The sequence below is a fragment of the Gymnoscopelus braueri genome, assembly GCF_963280865.1.
Source record: "Gymnoscopelus braueri genome assembly, chromosome: 11".
NCBI lineage: Eukaryota > Metazoa > Chordata > Actinopteri > Myctophiformes > Myctophidae > Gymnoscopelus > Gymnoscopelus braueri.
Window position 1 is genome coordinate 20,834,120 of NC_137613.1, and position 19,000 is coordinate 20,853,119.

The 19,000-nt window shown below is 39.8% G+C and overlaps 1 protein-coding gene across 2 annotated transcripts; it reads right to left on the bottom strand.

Annotated features, from left to right (window-relative positions):
• Nucleotides 1-4,045: 4,045 nt before the first annotated feature.
• LOC308095130 (sialin) lies at nt 4,046-18,711 on the bottom strand. 2 transcript variants are annotated; one of them, XR_013934034.1, is made up of 13 exons: nt 18,560-18,711; nt 15,223-15,332; nt 14,045-14,210; nt 12,639-12,856; nt 12,243-12,476; nt 10,679-10,856; nt 9,424-9,542; nt 8,948-9,109; nt 8,536-8,668; nt 6,568-6,715; nt 6,301-6,391; nt 4,662-5,756; nt 4,046-4,438 (listed from the first exon to the last, which is right to left on the bottom strand). XR_013934034.1 is itself a non-coding variant. In XM_080442074.1 (12 exons), the coding sequence occupies exons 3-12, from the start codon at nt 14,127-14,129 to the stop codon at nt 5,580-5,582; spliced, it is 1,545 nt and encodes a 514-aa protein (XP_080298200.1). In that variant the 5' UTR covers nt 14,130-14,210; nt 15,223-15,332; nt 18,560-18,711; the 3' UTR covers nt 4,046-5,579. The 2 variants fall into 2 exon arrangements, 1 of the variants encoding a protein (XP_080298200.1); XM_080442074.1 differs by having other exon boundaries at nt 4,046-5,756.
• Between the last annotated feature and the right edge of the window lie 289 nt (nt 18,712-19,000).

Below are 19,000 nucleotides of genomic sequence, written 5' to 3' on the forward strand. Positions count from 1 at the left end.
TATGAAGACTCACACCTCACCCTGGGGCAATGCTAAACAAATGTGTCTGCCATTTTGAGTTTCCCCCCTTTTCCCCAAAAAAAGAAAAACAGGTTTTTTTATTAGGCCTACTTGAGAAATAATTATCATTGCTTTAATCATTATATATATACACACACACACTGTATATACACACTATTATTATGACTGCCACATGTTACTTTAGGGTTATAAAACAGATCAAATCCGGCCATCAAGCTGACCACGGATCAGTAGTCCATTTTAACATGGATTTATTGGATCTTGTTTAGTCGATACACTTATTTGTTTTAGCTCGTGCTCATTTGATTTTGCTATTTTATCTCATCTGTTTAAGAAAGTAGGTAGCTGATATATTGCACTTTTACCTTAGCACTAGGTATACTCTTGGTTGCTTGTTTTTGCAGGAAATGCACTTAAGACTTCTGGTGATTAGTAGTTTCGTTCCCTACCTATGTTGAATGCACTTATTGTAAGTCACTTTGGATAAAAGCGTCTGCTAAATGATAATGTAATGTACATGTGTATGATTATATCAAAGACATGGAGGGAGTAGAGAAAACAAGAATCCACACATTTCAAAATCTGAGCAACAATGGTGCTTCACCGGCAATGAAACACTTAGGTAATATAAAAACTGAGAATTAAGATTATGCTCAAAGAATTTATGTTTGAAAGGAACATAATCTTACATAATTTGTAAGATTAATGAAATAAATCAAACAAAACAAAAGAGTGAATGCATCGTTTCAGGACATAATAAATGAATGGGCTCTTGGGAACTTGGTCGATAAAACTGGATCAGCACTCCTCAGACAGGCTTGATGAAAAAGGCCCAGTGGTCTGCTTTATTTTGAGGGGGAAATGTAAAACTTACGAGTATCAGCAGCCATTGCTGTGCTTCTCCTACAAGTTTTATTTCCATACATTTGACAGAATGTGAACTTGTCCTGCATGAACAAATGAATTAGTATCCGAGACTAAATGTTGCCATATTGTTTACATGTAATTTCATCATCTTGATATAGGCTACATCTTAATATACACCAATACTAATGTAAACTAGCCTACCACACAATTAGTAAAAGCCTTTTTTAACTTGGTATTATATTTTAAGAACATTATTTTGACAAATTTCCAAAGGGAGCTTAGAAATACCCAAGAAAAACCTTTCAGCAGTTTCATAATGGATTGCCAATTGGTCATTGCAATTTAAGCACAAATGCAGAACAATGACATGTTTTTAAGTGGAAATGTGTTTAGAATGCAAAATGCTTTAAATAAAATAGAAACCACTTTTTCGAATTGTATTCTATACCTATTTTAATAATGCCTCCAGTAAAAAAAAAGGCAAATATACAGCCTAGAAATGATTAAAGCGATGATCAATAATGCTCTGAATTAGATTCCACACGTTGCAATTTACAGTGGAATGTAACTGATGATGATCAGCTTTGCTGCTGGATTTAGTGTAGCTGATACAGAATGGGTCTGTGGATGCTCCACATTATTAGTCTAAAGCAGGGATCTTCAACGTTTTTCAAACCAAGGACCCCTTCGCTGAGAGAGAGATGAAGCAGGGACCCCCACATATTGTATAAAACTGTGTTGCACATTACACTTTTTCAGATTGGATTCATGCTAATGTGTATTTTCAGATAGTTAACCCTTTGAACCCTCAATATGTAGTCAACTTGACCTGTACTCCGTACTTTGTCTGCTCTTTTTTCCCTCTACACCAAACTCTCCGAAAATAGCCAATCTACAAGCTCACAACTCTATTTTCAGCTAATGTTCCCCATAACACAAGGATTTGGCGGACCCCCTGTAATAACTCTGAGGACCCCCTAGGGACCCCCTGTTGAAGACCCCTGAAAGTAGACCCATGGGTAAACCAGCCAGGGGTGGCATAGAGTTATTTTGGCCAGAATAATCTAGAGTAGCACTCGACTCTGCATATCTGTGGGGGAACGATAACACTGCGGTATAAACCGGATATAAATGACTAGAATCTAGACAGGATCTGCGCAATGAAAAACCAGGCGGAAAGCTGACGCGAGCCATACATGAACTGTGAAAAAAAACAAAAACAAAGCAAAAAAAGACACACCCACACACACGATTGACCCCGGACATGTACATCCGGATCACTAAAATCTGATGCAACTTCCAGGTTCCACCAGCTAGTGTTGCCATATTTTGTGAGATAAATAAGCAACCAGGCCTAGGAAAACAAGCCCAAAAAAGCAACTTAGGCCACATGAGCACTTTTTAAACCTATATGCATCGGCTATTTTCAAAAACCCTTGCAATCAAATGTGGAATATCTTCGAAACATTCTAACAACACAAGTGCTCTCTGGACCCTGGCACAACACATTTTCATGAAATGTTTTGATAACCACTTGTTTAAATAATAATTAAATGTGGAAGCACGCCTAAATAAGCAAGTACACTTTAGAAACAAGCCTAAAAAACCGCAACCCCCAACCCGCAATATTTAAAAGCAACTTGACAGAAAAAGAAGCCCAAAGTCGCTTATAATAAGCCGACATGGCAACACTGTCACCGGCCTATGAAGAGCTGCCCAATATAATAGTCATCTACTCAGCTAACGCTACCCACTGGATGCAGAAAGTATGACACTGTAACAGCGGACCCCGATGCCCTCTGGTGGCCATTTATGCGTATAGTCTAAATGCACAGGGTGCATTGGGTTTTGATGCCATAAATGCCAAACTTATTTTACCAGCCTTTTCCAAACTTACAGTGTATAGTAGGTCCTACACCTATATTGACAGTAATGAGTTGAATTCTGCCAAAAAAAATTGGGAAATTGTGTACATCAAATGCATAGAAATAGTAATCTAGGATCATAGGTAAAACAAGAGCCTATCATCAGTCTACTCAACTGTTAGACTGATGATAGGTTCTTGGTTTACCTATGATCCTAGATGACTATTTCTATGCATTTGATGTATTACCTTGGTCCTTGCTTACTGTAAGTCGCTCTTGGATTAAGAGCATCTGCTAGCCTACATTGTAAATTGTGACCAACCAGAGAAGCACTTTAATGTGGTTTTCTTTGTGTCCCACACTGAACACTTTTGTGAATTTTTACGCATGACACGTTGCAGGGATTTGGAGAGGTGACCAGTGCTATGTTCACATGTCCCCCAAACAATGAAAGCAAAGCATCTCGACCCTAGCTGCGGGCATTCCAAACAAAACTGCTGGCAACAGAGAACACAGGGATGAGAATTTGGCTCATCGGAAAACACTTTCCATGTACATGGCCTTTAGAGTTGAGCATGACTGCAGTTGAAGAGCCTACACCTGCATTTTGCACAGTGCTTTACTAAACAAGTGACTGAGCAACACTGTAGAAAACTAAAGCCAAATGTGTAATAGCGTGACAACACAAATCTAAAATAAATAATAGGATATATGCTACGAAGCGAATAGTAATGCACTACCGATGGGGCAACACTGCCCTACAACTACTAACTCTAGTATCTCATTTTGATTGCTCTAAATATCAAAGGTCTTGTCTAGGACTTAGTTTTCATAAAGATCACACTATTATATGAGAGTGAACAAAATACAGTTTTGTTTTAACAATGTTTTGAGAGCAGTAAGCTACATAATTGACTTGCCTCAGCATTACAGTATTAATCAGGAACATCTTTATACCAACACATTTGGTATAAACATTTTTAAGAAGATCTGCTTTAAATTCCTATCTTTGATGTGAAACTTAAGTGCCTGTTTTTGCGCGCACACACACACACGCACACACACACACACACACACACACACACACACACACACACACACACACACACACACACACAAAACATTTTCTTTTTTACTTGTGCAGTTTCTGTTTCCATGAAGTGGATGTGATATTGTTTAATTATGTTTTTGGTGTCTTATAATCCCGTAAGGGATGGGTCTTATGACAAGACACAAAATAAGAATTCATTCATTCATTCTCACACACACACACAAAAAAAAACTTATTTTAGTTTCAAACTCACTCACTTTAAAAGTATAGACGTCTTTTTTTCCACAATAAAATAGAAGGCATACAAAATCGTTGCACAAATGACAAACAAATGTTTTAGTTCTTTCTATAACATTATACTCACAATTCATTTCAGAAATACATACAGAAAAAACACTTTTCTTCAAATATCATCCTTCCATAAAGGCAGTGATTACTTACACCTAACCTGTTGGTAGTAACACAAACTTAAAAACTGTGGCACTGTCACCGTGATAAGAGAACAACTGGAAATATGATCCAATAGGTAGAACTAACGCTGACATGGGTAAGGTCTCCATTCCCAGACATAAGTATCGCTCGCTGAAAATAACACCATCATGCAAAGTGTAATTTTGTCTTAACCCATTAAGACCTGAGGTTGATTCTACAAATGTCTTCTAAATCAGTAGTTCAGACACTTTCAAGATTATTCAAAAATAGAATATGTACAAGCTCGCAGCGCGGCACGAAGTGACGTGCTGTGAGCTTGCATATCTGCTATTTTTTTACATTTTTGAATTTTTTTGAACACGCTAACATCTAAAATGACACAGATCAGATGCTTTCCTGGTTTTAATATGTTAAAGTACAGAGACTGTGATCGATAATAAGACTGGCATGTTTCAATATAAGCAAGAAGAGATTCTTGTTCAGAAAACAGCTGTAAACAATAAAATAAATGGCTGGTTGACATTACATTGCAGTGCTTCTCCCTGTTACTTTCAGGTTTATTGACCAAAAGTTGTAGAATGTACAAAAAAAAAAAAAATGTTTTTAAAAGTTTTGTACTGTTATACAGTATCGGGCAAGTACCGTATGTGCAACTACTAGTCCAGAATGCAGCAAAATTGAGCAAATAATAATAATAATTTAGCAAATACTATTTGCTTTAAAACCATTTTGTGTATAGTGAGAGAGAAAGCTCCTTAAACAACAACAACACATTGATGACCAACTGCCTGAGTATCTGCCCATCAGATTTGAAAACATTTGTTTTTCTTATACCGTACCATAGTATATGTACCGTATACTATGGTACGTGCAAAGCATAGCTGATCAATGCATGTAAACAAATATAACATACTCAGTTTGTTATATGTAGAGATGTACCGATACCATTTTTTCCTTCCCGGTACCGATTCTGATACGCTATCCGATACCCGTGTGTAAAAAAACAGGGAAAAAATAATGGAACCAAATAGACCCTACGGGTCCATTTATACACTCTCAGAGTTATGGAGGTCCTTGAAATTTAAAAAGTTTGAGAACCACTGATCCACTACAAGTTAATAAAATAATAATGCAAATAGTACAGTAAGAGTATAAAACAGTAGTGCAACATCAACTGAAGCAATTAAAATATATTGCCATTATGAAATATCATCATGTGATAAAAGACGTGGTATCGGATCGGCATAGACTGGCATTTTAGGCAGTATCGGCAGCTTTTCCGATACTGGTATGGGTATCGGAACAACTCTACACGTAAACAAATATAATATACATATAGTTTGTTATATGTCGCCTATATTCACAGCCCTGTTATTCTTCCTCTCTAGTTCGGCCCTGTCTTCCTCAGTTAAGGCCCACGTCTGGATCTCTCCGCTGCCGAAAATGGTGTAAAAGACGCCACCGAAGGCACTGATCACCGCTGAAACCCAGAACACATTCCTCCAGCCCTCTATGGAGTGCTATCAACAGGAAAGGATATAACAGGGCTGTTATAGCTTTTTATATGAGAACATTTTCAAAAACAAACATGATGTGACACGTTAACTTGAAGATCAGTTATTTTTGGCAAGCTACACCATTCAGAGTGTCCGCCCTGAGACTGAGAGGTCGGGGTTTGGATCCCCGGCCGGGTCATACCAAAGACTCTAAAAATGGGGGTGAGTCCCTGCGACATACTAGCGTCATGTCCAGGGGGTGTACTTGTACATCAAGCTGCCTCACGCTAAAGGAAACAGGAGATAGGCTCCTGCCCTATGGGCCACTCACAAGGCTTACTACTTACAACATCATATTATTAAGTATAAATTAGGCATAAGGGTGTTGCTTTTCAATGACTGCATGTGTATTGGCCTTTCTGTGTCTTATGGTGTTACAGTGTGTTGTGTGTGGTAATTGAGAGGGGGAAATGCATGCGTGCGTGTGTATTTTAGGTCAACACCTTGTGTCTGTCTGTCTGCTTGCTAGTACAATGTAGTTGTATACTTATATTTTCAGGCGTCTTACGTTTTTGGTCAGGTAGCCTGTAACAATAGGTGCCACAACACCAGGAATGGTCCCAAAAGTATTAGTGATTCCTAGAAGAACACCCGCATACCTGGAAAGGAGAAGTGAGGAAGTTCAAAGTGATAATCCATAAAAAAATTATGCTGACAGCAATTGTTAAATCAAGCGGTACTACTTGTTATACTATGTGCTATCAAGTTACATTGGATAAAAGCTTCAGTTAAATGTCTACAATGTAAAATGTAAATGTTTCTATATGACACAGACCGAGGTGCGATGTCTATTTGGTTCATGAAGACTCCCGCACCACTGGTTCCTCCGATGGTTATGCAGAGGGAGAGGAAAGTGACGGCCAGGATAGCACTGCAACCGGCATAAGCCACGGCAACCAGGAAGACCCCAGGCAGTAGGAGACCTGATCAACGATCGAAACAGATGGAGACATGTAAAAGTAGAAGTTGAGAACAACATGCACACCACTGCTTTACTCTCTTCTATGGTGCAGGGAATCCAAAGCCCCAAAAAGTACATCCAAAAAAGTAAAAAGGAGTACCGCACACACTGAATCAGCTCTGCATTGAGTCCTGCACACACTCTGCATTCAGTGTGTGTTCCTCTGCTTTTTAGACATGTAAAAAGAGAGACAACAAAACACTTGCATATTGGAAGAATCTGAATCTGGGTGTAAAAAAGTGGGTGAAACTATTTTTATACAGTATACATAAAGTGCTTGATATGTTTTTTTGTTGTTGCAATGGATAGACGGAACTACGGAAGGCAGGAATGCTTCTTGTGCAAGAGGAAAACATATCCAGCATATGAAAAAGCAGCAGGTATATAAAATAACAGTATCCAAAATCACAATATCTTGTGTATGATTAAAGTGGTATGGTTAAGTTAAGGAAAAACGTGGTAATATAGCATAAGAGTATTCCTGACTGCAGGGTCACTGAACAGGAGGGGAAAGTTTGTTAGGCAAAATGTTCATAAACAGTGAAAAGCTTGTAGATCGTCTAATTTCACTATTTGTTGTACAACTTGGTATTTCATATTCTATAGCAGTGGTTCTCAACCTGTGGGTTCGGGACCCCAAACCCAGGGGGGTCCCCACATTATTTTGGGGGGGTCCCAGATGACAGTGAAGTGACAACTTAAGGACTTTTAAGACATTTTTAATTACTCAAAAAAAAAAGAAGACCATTACTGCATCAAAAGTAATCAACAAACTATACTATAAAAACTAGTCAACCATTGGCCAAATTGTCAAATAATATAAGAGAAAAATTGTGAAAATTTGGGAGTTTGTAGATCTGCTATTTTCACAATACATATCTGTGGAACCGAGTCTAACTAAATGTAATGCCTCAGTTCCTACATTCCAATTGCTTATCAGGGTGGGGGGTCCCCAGATCAAATATGATTATTTTGGGGGGTCACGGCCTGAAAAGGTTGAGAACCACTGTACTACTATAGGGCTTAAGTGGTTAAAACAAATGACTAAAACAGTGTATTCTGCTGTGCAGTTACTTTCTAGTTTCTCATTGTTCAACACTTCACGTGCTGCCATGTTGCAACAAAGCATTGTTAACTTTGTGTGGAAAATAAACAGAGGGGAACCAATTCTGCAGTGAAGTCAGACATTCTTTTCCTGTTGCTTTGCACAGGAAAAGAATGTCCAAAGTAAAAACCTATGGACGCACTTACATTGCCACTTGTTCATTTTGATTAATCAATTGATTCATCGTTTAACGTTTTAAATAACCTTAAAATAACCCGTTGAACCTTCTCTAAATGTTCTAAGCCTTTACAAGAGTTGATAATACAGAAACATACAGCTCCTTTACTTACATTTTTATTATTTTACAAAAAAAAATTCAGTGCTGCACTTCGTAGGAAGCTTGCACAAAACTATTTCACCCACTCCTGGTGTAAAATTGTGATGTGACAATAAAGTTCAAGTTCAATGAAAGCAAACAATAGCGTAATTTTAACAAATGCCACATGGAGGCAGGATTCTTCAATTGAGTCTGTCTGTTTTGTCAGTTATTTGGTCACAATGTTTATTAATCATTACATGTCTATGCAAGGAGGTTAAATATAAAGTGCTGAAAACACTTAATGAATGATAAACAAATACATGCACATTGCCACGCACATGCACAACTACTTGCGTACACACACACACACACACACACACACACACACACACACAATATTAACATAAAGTTCCCTTGCCTGTGAGTGTGAATATTTTGCGTACAGCGGTGACGCTAAGCTGCTTTCTCTCTATAAGGCTGTCTGCTGCAACACCTGAGATTACAGAGAGCAACCAGGCACCCAGGTAAGGCACTGCTGACAGAAGGGCATTCTGAGGGAGAGAAAAAGCATGAGAGAGGAAGAGAGAGATTAGAGAGATAGAAAGAAAGAAAGACACCTAATTTACAGCATCTGTTATTATTTAAAAACATCACTAGCATTACCTGCAAGTTGCAACCAAGCTTTAAATTAAACACAGCTTTCAATCACATACATACCCAAACCCTTTTGGGAAGAAAGGTAAACACAACTTTTAAACGTCATAATGTTTCTGAGCTTTAGAGGGAAATGATCTGTGTAAATTCAGAGGAAAAAAACATTGTTACATTACCGATTTAAGATCAAAGTGCAGCACATTGTTCATGTAAGTGGGCAGGGAGGTGAGCAGGGTGTAATACGCCCAGTTGTTGCACATCTGTGTCACGATGATCGCCCACAATGGCACCGACAGCACCATGGGTAACAGCGGCATGGACCAGCCATGACCTGTGCCCTGCAGGTTGTAGATTGGAGTTTGTTCGGTTTTAAAACATTTAGATTTTAAGATGGTTCTGCTTTATTGATTAGCACACGGAGAGCGATGCAGAACAGATGGCACAGAATAGCAGACCTACAAGCTCACAATGCATCGAGAAACGATGCGTTGTGTGCTTGTAGATCAACTATTTTCGGCATGCAAGACCAATGTACAACAAAGTATAAATCAGGCTTAAAGCAAAAGCCTGGCAAATGAAAAACAAGATTATGATTATTTCCCCCTCCAATGTTATGGTGAGTGTGAAACTTGTGAAAATGTTTTATGGGTACCTGTGGGCCAATAGAGTTGATGATATACTCTCTCTCTTCCTCGCTGATCCGACGGTGGGTGCGAGGGTCATCTGACACCAGAATAAACCAAAATACAGCCCAGAGACAACCAGCACCTCCTAAAACACACAGAGAGAGAGAGAGAGAGAGAGAGAGAGAGAGAGAAGAGAGAGAGAGAGAGAGAGAGAGAGAGAGAGAGAGAGAGAGAGAGAGAGAGAGAGAGGCCTATTTAATCATAAACAATGTCTTTGTAATAATTACATAAAAAATCAAGAGGGTTCATTTAATTATGAGTATATAAAAATGTACCATACACAAATTAACTCTCCAGATTGTACTGTGTATTAGTGTGGAAATAATCTTGATTGCTTGCTTCAGAAAATAGGCCAGAACCTAATCTAAGGCTTAGCAGATCCATGCTGTAGATCTATCTACAATTCATTATCTGGAATGACTAATGGTTGTATCGAGTGCTCTTATCCAGTGCAACAGTGGGATAATCTCTACATTTGTGTGCCAAAACACTTTGCAAATGTATCAACATGTCCACTTACACTGTCTTAGTGGACATGTTGATACATTTGCAAAGTGTTTTGGCACCCTCAGTTGCAAATTATTTTAGTTTTATGTAAAGTTATGAAAATAACAAATATTGGCTGATAAATATAATTCTCATAGAGATGACACTAGCAGTATTGCTATTGAATTGAAGCTTCTTTAGACGTTTTCCCCTATATGCAAATATAATAATTATCCGTTGCTTGCTCCAGCCTAATTTCTCACAATACAATCACCAGCAGTAGGCCTACTCAAGATGAAGGTCCGATCTGTTTTCTAGTGATAATAGGCTAATACAATACAGCAGGATATTATTGCATGTCTTCCATACACAGCCATATGAACACTCAATGCATTTTCGTGGAGCGATTATCTCGGCAGCATTCAGACAGGAGCGTCATACCAACCACGACGCACCTGTCAATTTGTGTGTCCCATATCCATAGCCAACATATGCATTAATTGAAGGAAGTTTACATGCGTGTGCTGCTGCTATGAATGTCAACCCTTCATGCAGAGAATGTTGTCTGAGTGAATATCATGGAAAAGTGGAGATATTTGATTAAATACACATTTTCAGCCAGACCTTTTAGTTAAAACAGCTGACCCAAAGTCTCACAATTAATTATAGATCAGTATCCTACACAATGAGCACTGTGTGCGTGTGTGTGTGTGTGTGAGAATTCCCCTCTCTCACCACAGATGTAGAAGACAACGGGCCAGCCCAGCTGGGTTTGGCAAATATAGGCAGTGATGGGCAGAGCCAAAAAGGCCCCAAAGTTGGCCCCTGCACCAGACAGGGTAATGAGGCGGGAACGCTCCAACGGTGGGGCCCACCGTGCCCACATCGCCATCATGGCTGGGAATGTCACGCCCTGCAGAGAGGGCGACAGATAAGAACACATCAAACAGATGCAAAACTATTGAAATGAGGCTGTCTGTCTCTCTGACATGCATGTCATTCAAGTCTGTCCACCAGAGGGTGCCTTGTTTCATAATGTACACCCTCACACAGGAGAACTGCTTGGACTTCTGTGCTCCATTAAAACATCTCACACCAATCCCCCGTTATTGAATCACCAACATAATGTGGAAACCATGGTATCATTGAAGGTCCCTGTAAAGCCAAGGGAACTTGAAACCACAAACAACCATATGGGTGCATCCACACATGAGATGAAAGTTGACGCTAGCGTCGCAAGCCCTTGTTCCGGTTCCGGCCATTTCTGGCCGTTACTCAAGGAATACCGGAAACCGGATATGCTTTTCAGACGTGCGTCGGGACGGTCTTTCCGGTTTTTCCTATAACATGGGAGTGGATGGGTCTTCCAACTTCCGAGCGTCAACTTGCATCTCATGTGTGGATGCACCCTATTTGGGATCAGTTCCTGAACAAACTGCACTTTCTCCCCTAAACCCTTTAACATCCTCAACAAATGCACATATGAAAACTCTGCAGCAGTCACAACTCACAGTCACAGGTTCTTACCCAGTCATTGGTTGACAGAAAGTACCTGCAGGTAACTTGCTAAAGTACAATCAACAAGTAGAAAAGCATCCAACACATTGGCACAAGTGCCAGGTGCAGGGCAGAAGCGAACAACAGTGAAATTATCTGTTTACCATTTATCTTTTGGAGCATATTATTCTATATTTAAAAACTTGCTAAAGTTGAGGCAGCGGTGGCCTAGAGGTTAGAGGAGCACACGTAATGCCTCAGTTCCTACATTCCAAGTGCTTATCAGGGTGGGGGGTCCCCAGATCAAATATGATTATTTTGGGGGGTCACAGCCTGAAAAGGTTGAGAACCACTGTACTACTATAGGGCTTAAGACAAATGTTAAAACAAATGACTAAAACAGTCTATTCTGCTGTGCAGTTACTTTCTAGTTTCTCATTGTTCAACACTTCACGTGCTGCCATGTTGCAACAAAGCATTGTTAACTTTGTGTGGAAAATAAACAGAGGGGAACCAATTCTGCAGTGAAGTCAGACATTCTGGTTCTTAGAGGAACCAGAAGGTTTCCGGTTCGATTCCCCAAACCGGCAGGAAAAATCTGGAAGGGGAAGTGAATGGCCACCACTCATCCCTACCCTGACACCGCTGAAGTGCCCTTGAGCAAGGCACTGAACCCCCAACTGCTCCAGTGTGTCTATGTGCAGGGTGTTGCTGAAAATACGGATAACCGGAAAGCGTGGGCTCAGTTACTACCCTGGGTAAATAAAGAAAAGGGAAAAAAGTACCTCACAGTTTTTCTTACCTCCCCAAACCCCTCCAGGGCTCTTAGGGCAAACAGCCAGTAGGACCCCCACTGGGCGGCCAGTGGGGTAAGCATGGTGAGGGCAGCAGTGCCTAGCACCCCTGCCCCCAGGAAGATACTGCCCCCATAATGACCCGATAGGTAGCCCCCTGGTATCTGGGTGCACAGGTATCCAAAGAAGAATGCTCCCAGCAGCCAGCCCTGGGTCTCAGTGTCCCAAGAGTACTGGGGAACCTGGGAGAAAGCAGGAGACGCTTAAGAGAGTAACCATGAAAGTAATGAGATGCATTTGCTCCTCATCAGGAAAAAGAAAGATGAAAAGGATGAGAGAGAAAATAAGGGAGGGAGAACAGCGACAGTAATGTCACATACACCCCCCCCCCCCAGCACTCATACCCCATCAGGCTGGTCTGGGGTCTGGGTGCTGTTCTCGTCATGTGGAGGTAGGGGACACTCGTGGACTATTGAGCTGTTCGCGGCTGGCTCCGATTCAGTGGCGTTGACCATGGCCACCATGGCGACGCTGAGGTTGACGCGGAGACCGTAGACGACGGAGAAGCCGAAGAACATCATTACAGCCAGGCTGAGACGAGCTGAGCAGCACTGGGGAGGGACTGATATAGGCAAAACACGCATGCACGCACGCACACGCACACGCACACACACACACACACACACACACACACACACACACACACACACACACACACACACACACAGTAGAGTCACAGTTAAAGGGATATTTCACTTTCAAACATGTTTAGGGTCATTTTAACGTCTACTCTGGCTTTTGTGTTTCACCCAAGACAGTTTTTAAGTTGCTTGAAGTTACAATGGGTTTGTATAGGAATGTCATGTCAGATAACATTTATATCAAATATCTAAATACTGAATCAAGCAATTTAAAAACTGTCTGGGGTGGTCACAAAAGCCTGAGCAGACCTTAAAATCACCCCAAACATGTTTGAAAGGGAAATACCCCTTTAAGGTGCAGGAGACTGGTTTGGGGATTGGAGATCCCACATCAACGACATGTGGTCAACGACACCATCATGAGTATGTCAATAAATAAAAAAATATGAATGACTGAATATACTTCACATAAAGAAAATAGTGTGAGGAGGATACTCTGCCTGAATAATCGACAGTATCGGATATCAGCCAAAAGAAAAAGACTGCTTTTGATCACGTGCAGTTACACAGCTCCATGTTAATAAAACCATGCTGAACAGTTCAAATTACTGCTCGGTGCTCACTTAATAATAATTAATACTAATGGTTGTATCTGGTTAAATATAGCCAACCCTAAACATTACGCAATAGCTCTTGGGCTTCAGTGGAGTGCAGAGGACAACAGTTTTATGGTTACAGTGATCAGAGGTGGATTCTTCTATAGACTGTAATTACAGTGTTATATGAAGACCATGAGGTTAATCGAGAGACACAAGACATCATCTCTGGACACTAAAGCTGTAGATGAATACAAGCCTGCAATAATTGAAAGCACACATGGGCAGAAGTGTATCATTTTCAAAGAGCGATACCGTCGTGTGAGGAAGCATAATTACACTTAAGGGAGAGCACAAGAAAGCAGTCAACAGAAAAACTAATCATTGGAATATGACAAAAAGGATAAGTGTGTGACAATAACTAGTAACCCCCTTTCATTGTGGCCTCCCTATTTTGGGCTTGTCATTAAAGACACATTTAAGGGGGGGGGGGCATATTTTGTATTATTATTATCTTTTAAAATGGTTTAAGTGATTAATTTCATGGAAGAATAAATTAGCTTGAAAACACACCTGCAACAATCTCAATGAGGGGCTCAGTATCTTCACCCTCTCCCAAATGGGCGGAGGTGGAGGAGCACTTATCCTGTGGTGCCATGTCAGTTGGTCAGGAAGGAACACAATAACAGACTGGAGCATGGATGGAAGTCACCAAGCTACCCTGTCCATTGAACTCTGTCTGAGATAGAAATTGAAATACAAAAGGGTCAGGATCAGAGCGTTGTGGTGAATTTAGTACAGATCCAAGTCACAGGCACATTCACAAAAACATACTGTATAACTTAAAAAACTAAAAAAATTGCTTATCTTTATAAAGATTATGTACTGTATATCAAGAAAATAGATACGCAGAAGTATCCATGCAGCATTTGCACATGTACTATGCATGCATGCCATGCATACATACTCAATGGTTACAACAGTTTATAGCAATATGCCTTATGTTAGTAATAGTATGCACGCACACACACACACACACACACACACACACACACACACACACACACACACACACACACACACACACACACACACACACACACACACACACACACACACACACACACACACACACACACACACACACACACACACACACACACACACACACAGAGAGAGAGAGAGAGAGAGAGAGTAATTGTATTGCTATGTTGTTACAGTTACATGATAGCACAGGAAATTATCCTAAATGTATATTTTATGTTCTCTATTTTGTGGGAAACAGCTTATCTTCCACCAGATTCTAACTCAACTACTGAAGGCAAATAAACCCAGTAAGGAAACTACTTCCCATTTCACAGCCTGCTATCGCTCTCTCTCTCTCTCTCTCACACACACACACACACACACACACACACACACACACACACACACACACACACACACACACACACACACACACACACACACACACACACAGGAAATCGAAAAAGTGATATGAGATAAGCAAGTGGCAAATCAATGTGCAAGTCAGGTCAAGTGAAATTACAGGGCAAATTGATGGAAAGGAACTGAAAAACAGACCAATCAATGATAAGGTCAGTCAGTGTAAACAATATTTTAATGTGTCAGGGAAAAAGTATGGCACAAGAGGTTGGATGACTTAGATCATGTGGATGGAGGAGGGGGTGGGGGTTTATAACACAGGATGACAATGTTAAATCATTAAGTTGAACCACATGAGTACTCACTTTGTTATTGATGTCCAAAACTACTGTGAAGGAGTATCATGATGAAAGGTGACAAAGATGATGAAGAGAACCGGTTTGACTGAGGATGATGTGCCTCACCTGACAGAAGCCTGTGAACACAAACGTGTGTTGATGTCATGTGTTGTACATGAGTCATGACATCAAAATAAATATTAGCACAATAGAAGAGATCTAGTTATTAAGAGGGTAGGGTAAAGTAACATTCAAAAAGACCCAAGGAACAGTGCAATAGTTTGTCTTATAAAATGAAGAACCCTATTCATGATTTGTGAAAACAGGATTATGCCTGACTTTTATCATCCTGACATGGATGGTACAAGGATCCTCTTGAGCTGCTGTAGAGAACCAGCTCATGGCTTTGGTTGAGGTATTCAAAGTATCTGTGTGGAATCACAATGTGTTGGTCTGTCTGCAAATTCTAGGATTAGCCGAGCATACCGGACGGTGTTCCATAGCCATGATCTTATTAACCACGTGTCATGAACACTACCATCCCTATTCTGGACACGTCATAATAGGCCAACATTCTGCAAAAATGAAAGAACAATGGGCTTTTTTTTTTTTACTGAACATTCAGTGAAAAATCAGAAGAAAATTGACGTTCAGTGACGTACAACAAAGTATGTACTAGGGTTTAAGTGGTTATGGTGATGTGTGATGGGCTCAAATCAGATCAGGGAAAAAGGTAGGAACAACAAATATTTGTGTGTGTGTGTGTGTGTGTGTGTGTGTGTGTGTGTCTGTGTCTGTGTCTGTGTCTGTGTCTGTGTCTGTGTCTGTGTGTGTGTGTGTGTGTGTGTGTGTGTGTGTGTGTGTGTGTGTGTGTGTGTGTGTGTGTGTGTGTGTGTGTGTGTGTGCGTGTGTGTGTGTGTGAGTGAGTGATCAAAACATGTGGATACTAGAGAGCTGTTGAATGTTCTCCAGACTTTAATACATAAACAGTCTCTCACTCTCACTCCCTGTCTTTCTGAGTGTGTATGGCTAGCTGCTTGTCAGAGAGGTACAGTATATATTATATATGTCAAACAAAAAACAAATGGTTTCAGTGTATGAGTGGATCATCAAAATAGGCTGAAGAAAATCCAGTGTGAGGCTGTTGGATGACATGAATTTACATAATTATGTCTTTTATTTCTAAGTAAAGAGACATGCCATATTTTGTCGTTTGTATTTGAATGGAATTAGGTTTTGCTTTAGTGTAAGTGGGCGACATTTACCAAACAAGGACAATCCAAGTGTTCAGGACGGTGTCTACTTTGAATATACACAGGTCAGCAAACAAAACTGGCAAACAGAACAAATTACTTCCCTGTTCAGTCACTGTCTTTCCAAAGACAGAATTCGTTTTCACCTACCCATTGTAAAAGTTCAAAACTCAGTCTTTTCTTAGGCTGTGTTACTGGATCTCTGTAAACTCTAGCCTGTGTTTAACCATTTCATTTGTTCTTGTTTGGTAACACTTGCCCTAGCCTTAGACGACCTTGCAGGCTTATGCAAAGGCTAAAATGTAACTTACAGTAGATAGCATGTTATGTAGACAGACACCAGGTTATTTGTAGACCTGGCATAGTGTGTATAGTTTCAATGTACAGTTTATTGTTTTTTTCTTGATATTATACTGTTTAGACTGAGGATAGGTTCATGGTTTACTTATGATCCTAGATTACTATCTCTATGCATTTGATGTATTACCTCCTGTTTTCCTTGCTTACTGTAAATCGCTCTGGATTAAGAGCATCTGCTAAATGCCTAAATTGTAATAACAGCAAAAGTGTTGTATTTTTCTATCACAAATGTCACACTGTATATGTGTATACTATGTGATATATACATGAGAAACTTTCCCCAAATTTAGTTGGCTAAAAACAAAATATTGCAAGACAATGTTGAGCGAAAGACACAATAAAGAGCAACTAAAAAAAAGGAAGAAAAGAAACACAATGGTTGGACAGATTTAGCATTTAACATGGTACAGTATCCCCTAACTAACCCTAACCCTGGGTTTAAAGGGTCCATTTGGTTTCATTTTACACTCTCAAGAGTTAAAGATCTAGAAGGGTCCATTTGGTTACCAACTCTCCATCATTTAGCTGGGGACCACCTGGAACCCCCTCAAGGACCACTGGTGGTCCCCGAACCACTGGTTGAGAACCACTACTCAAAGGTAATGTATTACCATTTAGCCTACACTGTTTCTACAAACCATTTGCAGCACCTGTGTCTAAAAGCTGTCAGCAATAACGCTGACAGCTTTATGGTTGGACAGATTTAGCGATTAACATGGTGTCCCCAAAAGCAGAACTGGGTTTAAAGTGATTTTAAGTGATAAACTACTACATGGTGACCAACTGGATGCAGGATCCTCATGACAAGGCGAAGTCAAACAAATGACTCAAGCTTTTTCAATTTCTCTCTTTTTTTAAATGTAATTTTCCCTTTTTTTAAACAAAACTAAAACGTTGACAAGAGAGCAAACATTGCTTTCACCCACACTTTAAAGTGTGGGTTTTCACAGGGTACCACTAATCTACGAGCTGGAAGAGCTCTTCCATGAACAGATCTATATTAACAAACAAACAAAGTTAAAGTGCAAATAGACACTGATCATTTTCCCAAGTCTAAAAGTCATTATTAGCAAGTCTTACATATAAGTCACCACAACCACATTTCAGGTATGCATACAATTGTGTTATAAAACAAAAAGTAGCATTAATAGCCAATGTTCTCTATTGAGGCCCTTTCACAGTCTACAATAGGGTTATTATTACAATTTATTTTACATATATATATTTATTTATTTGGGCACAGCAGGGTATGAGTAACATACGTACTTGTATCGACATTGGATCCCAATGTCCCAATTATTATTTTTTTAAGACAAGGAAAATAAAAAAGCACCAACACATAATACAACAAAAACAAACAAAGCAAAGAAAGACAGACGAAACAAAGAACCAAAACAGATTGAGGACAACAACAACAAAAAATAAAATATATTTTTCTTATTACAATACAAAAAACAGGGTTATAAGTTATTCTGCATTATTCCAAAACATCTCATCAGCTATAACAATACAAAGACATATCATGCATTCCCTCTGATAGTGATAGCTACTACAGCAGGGTTATTATTTTTAAAACAATAAGGCAGAAACATATGACTTAAACCCGAGGACACAGTGGTAGCTGTCCTCTGGTTCTGGAAAAGCTGAAACCATAGGCTGAAACCGGTTCAGTGGGTCTTCTTACCCACAGTGTTAAAAATAAGGTCTTACCACACTTTACTGTACATACTGTACATTTTGCTAAAGCTTACCTTGATGATAGTCTTTTCACTTTAAGCATGTGGGCTCCGACATGATGCTGGTCGTTTTGCCCCGTTAATAAACGTGAAGTGCAAAACCTTCCCCAAATCTCCATATATATCTTCCCCATATATCCATGTCATCTGCAGTTTGAATAAGAACTGTCTGCCTTCTTCTCACAATAACAGGAAAAACAACAGGGTCACATGCAGTGAAACGTCGTTTCAAAGTGTAGATCTTTAGATCACACAGATTGACACCGTTCTTTCCATTTTGAACGGAGGAGGTCGTTCCTCGTGTTGTACAAATCAGTGACGTTCTAGCACGTTATTATTTTGGCTCCGCCTCCCCTTTCCTTTAGAGTTTTAGCATTATTATGGGACAAAAAATGGTCTATCAAATGTGTCAAAACCAGTGGTGGAAAAAGTACTCACATGTTTTATTTAAGTAAA

What these genes read in the sequence shown, in the direction of transcription:
- LOC308095130 (XM_080442074.1), bottom strand. Translation starts at nt 14,129, where the DNA reads ATGGCACCACAGGATAAGTGCTCCTCCACCTCCGCCCATTTGGGAGAG. An exon ending in CGTTGTCTTCTACATCTGTG is followed by an intron (nt 9,543 to 10,678) that starts GTGAGAGAGGGG and finishes TGTGTGTTTTAG; the next exon opens with GAGGTGCTGGTTGTCTCTGG. An exon ending in CAAAATATTCACACTCACAG is followed by an intron (nt 6,716 to 8,535) that starts GCAAGGGAACTT and finishes ATCGTTGATCAG; the next exon opens with GTCTCCTACTGCCTGGGGTC.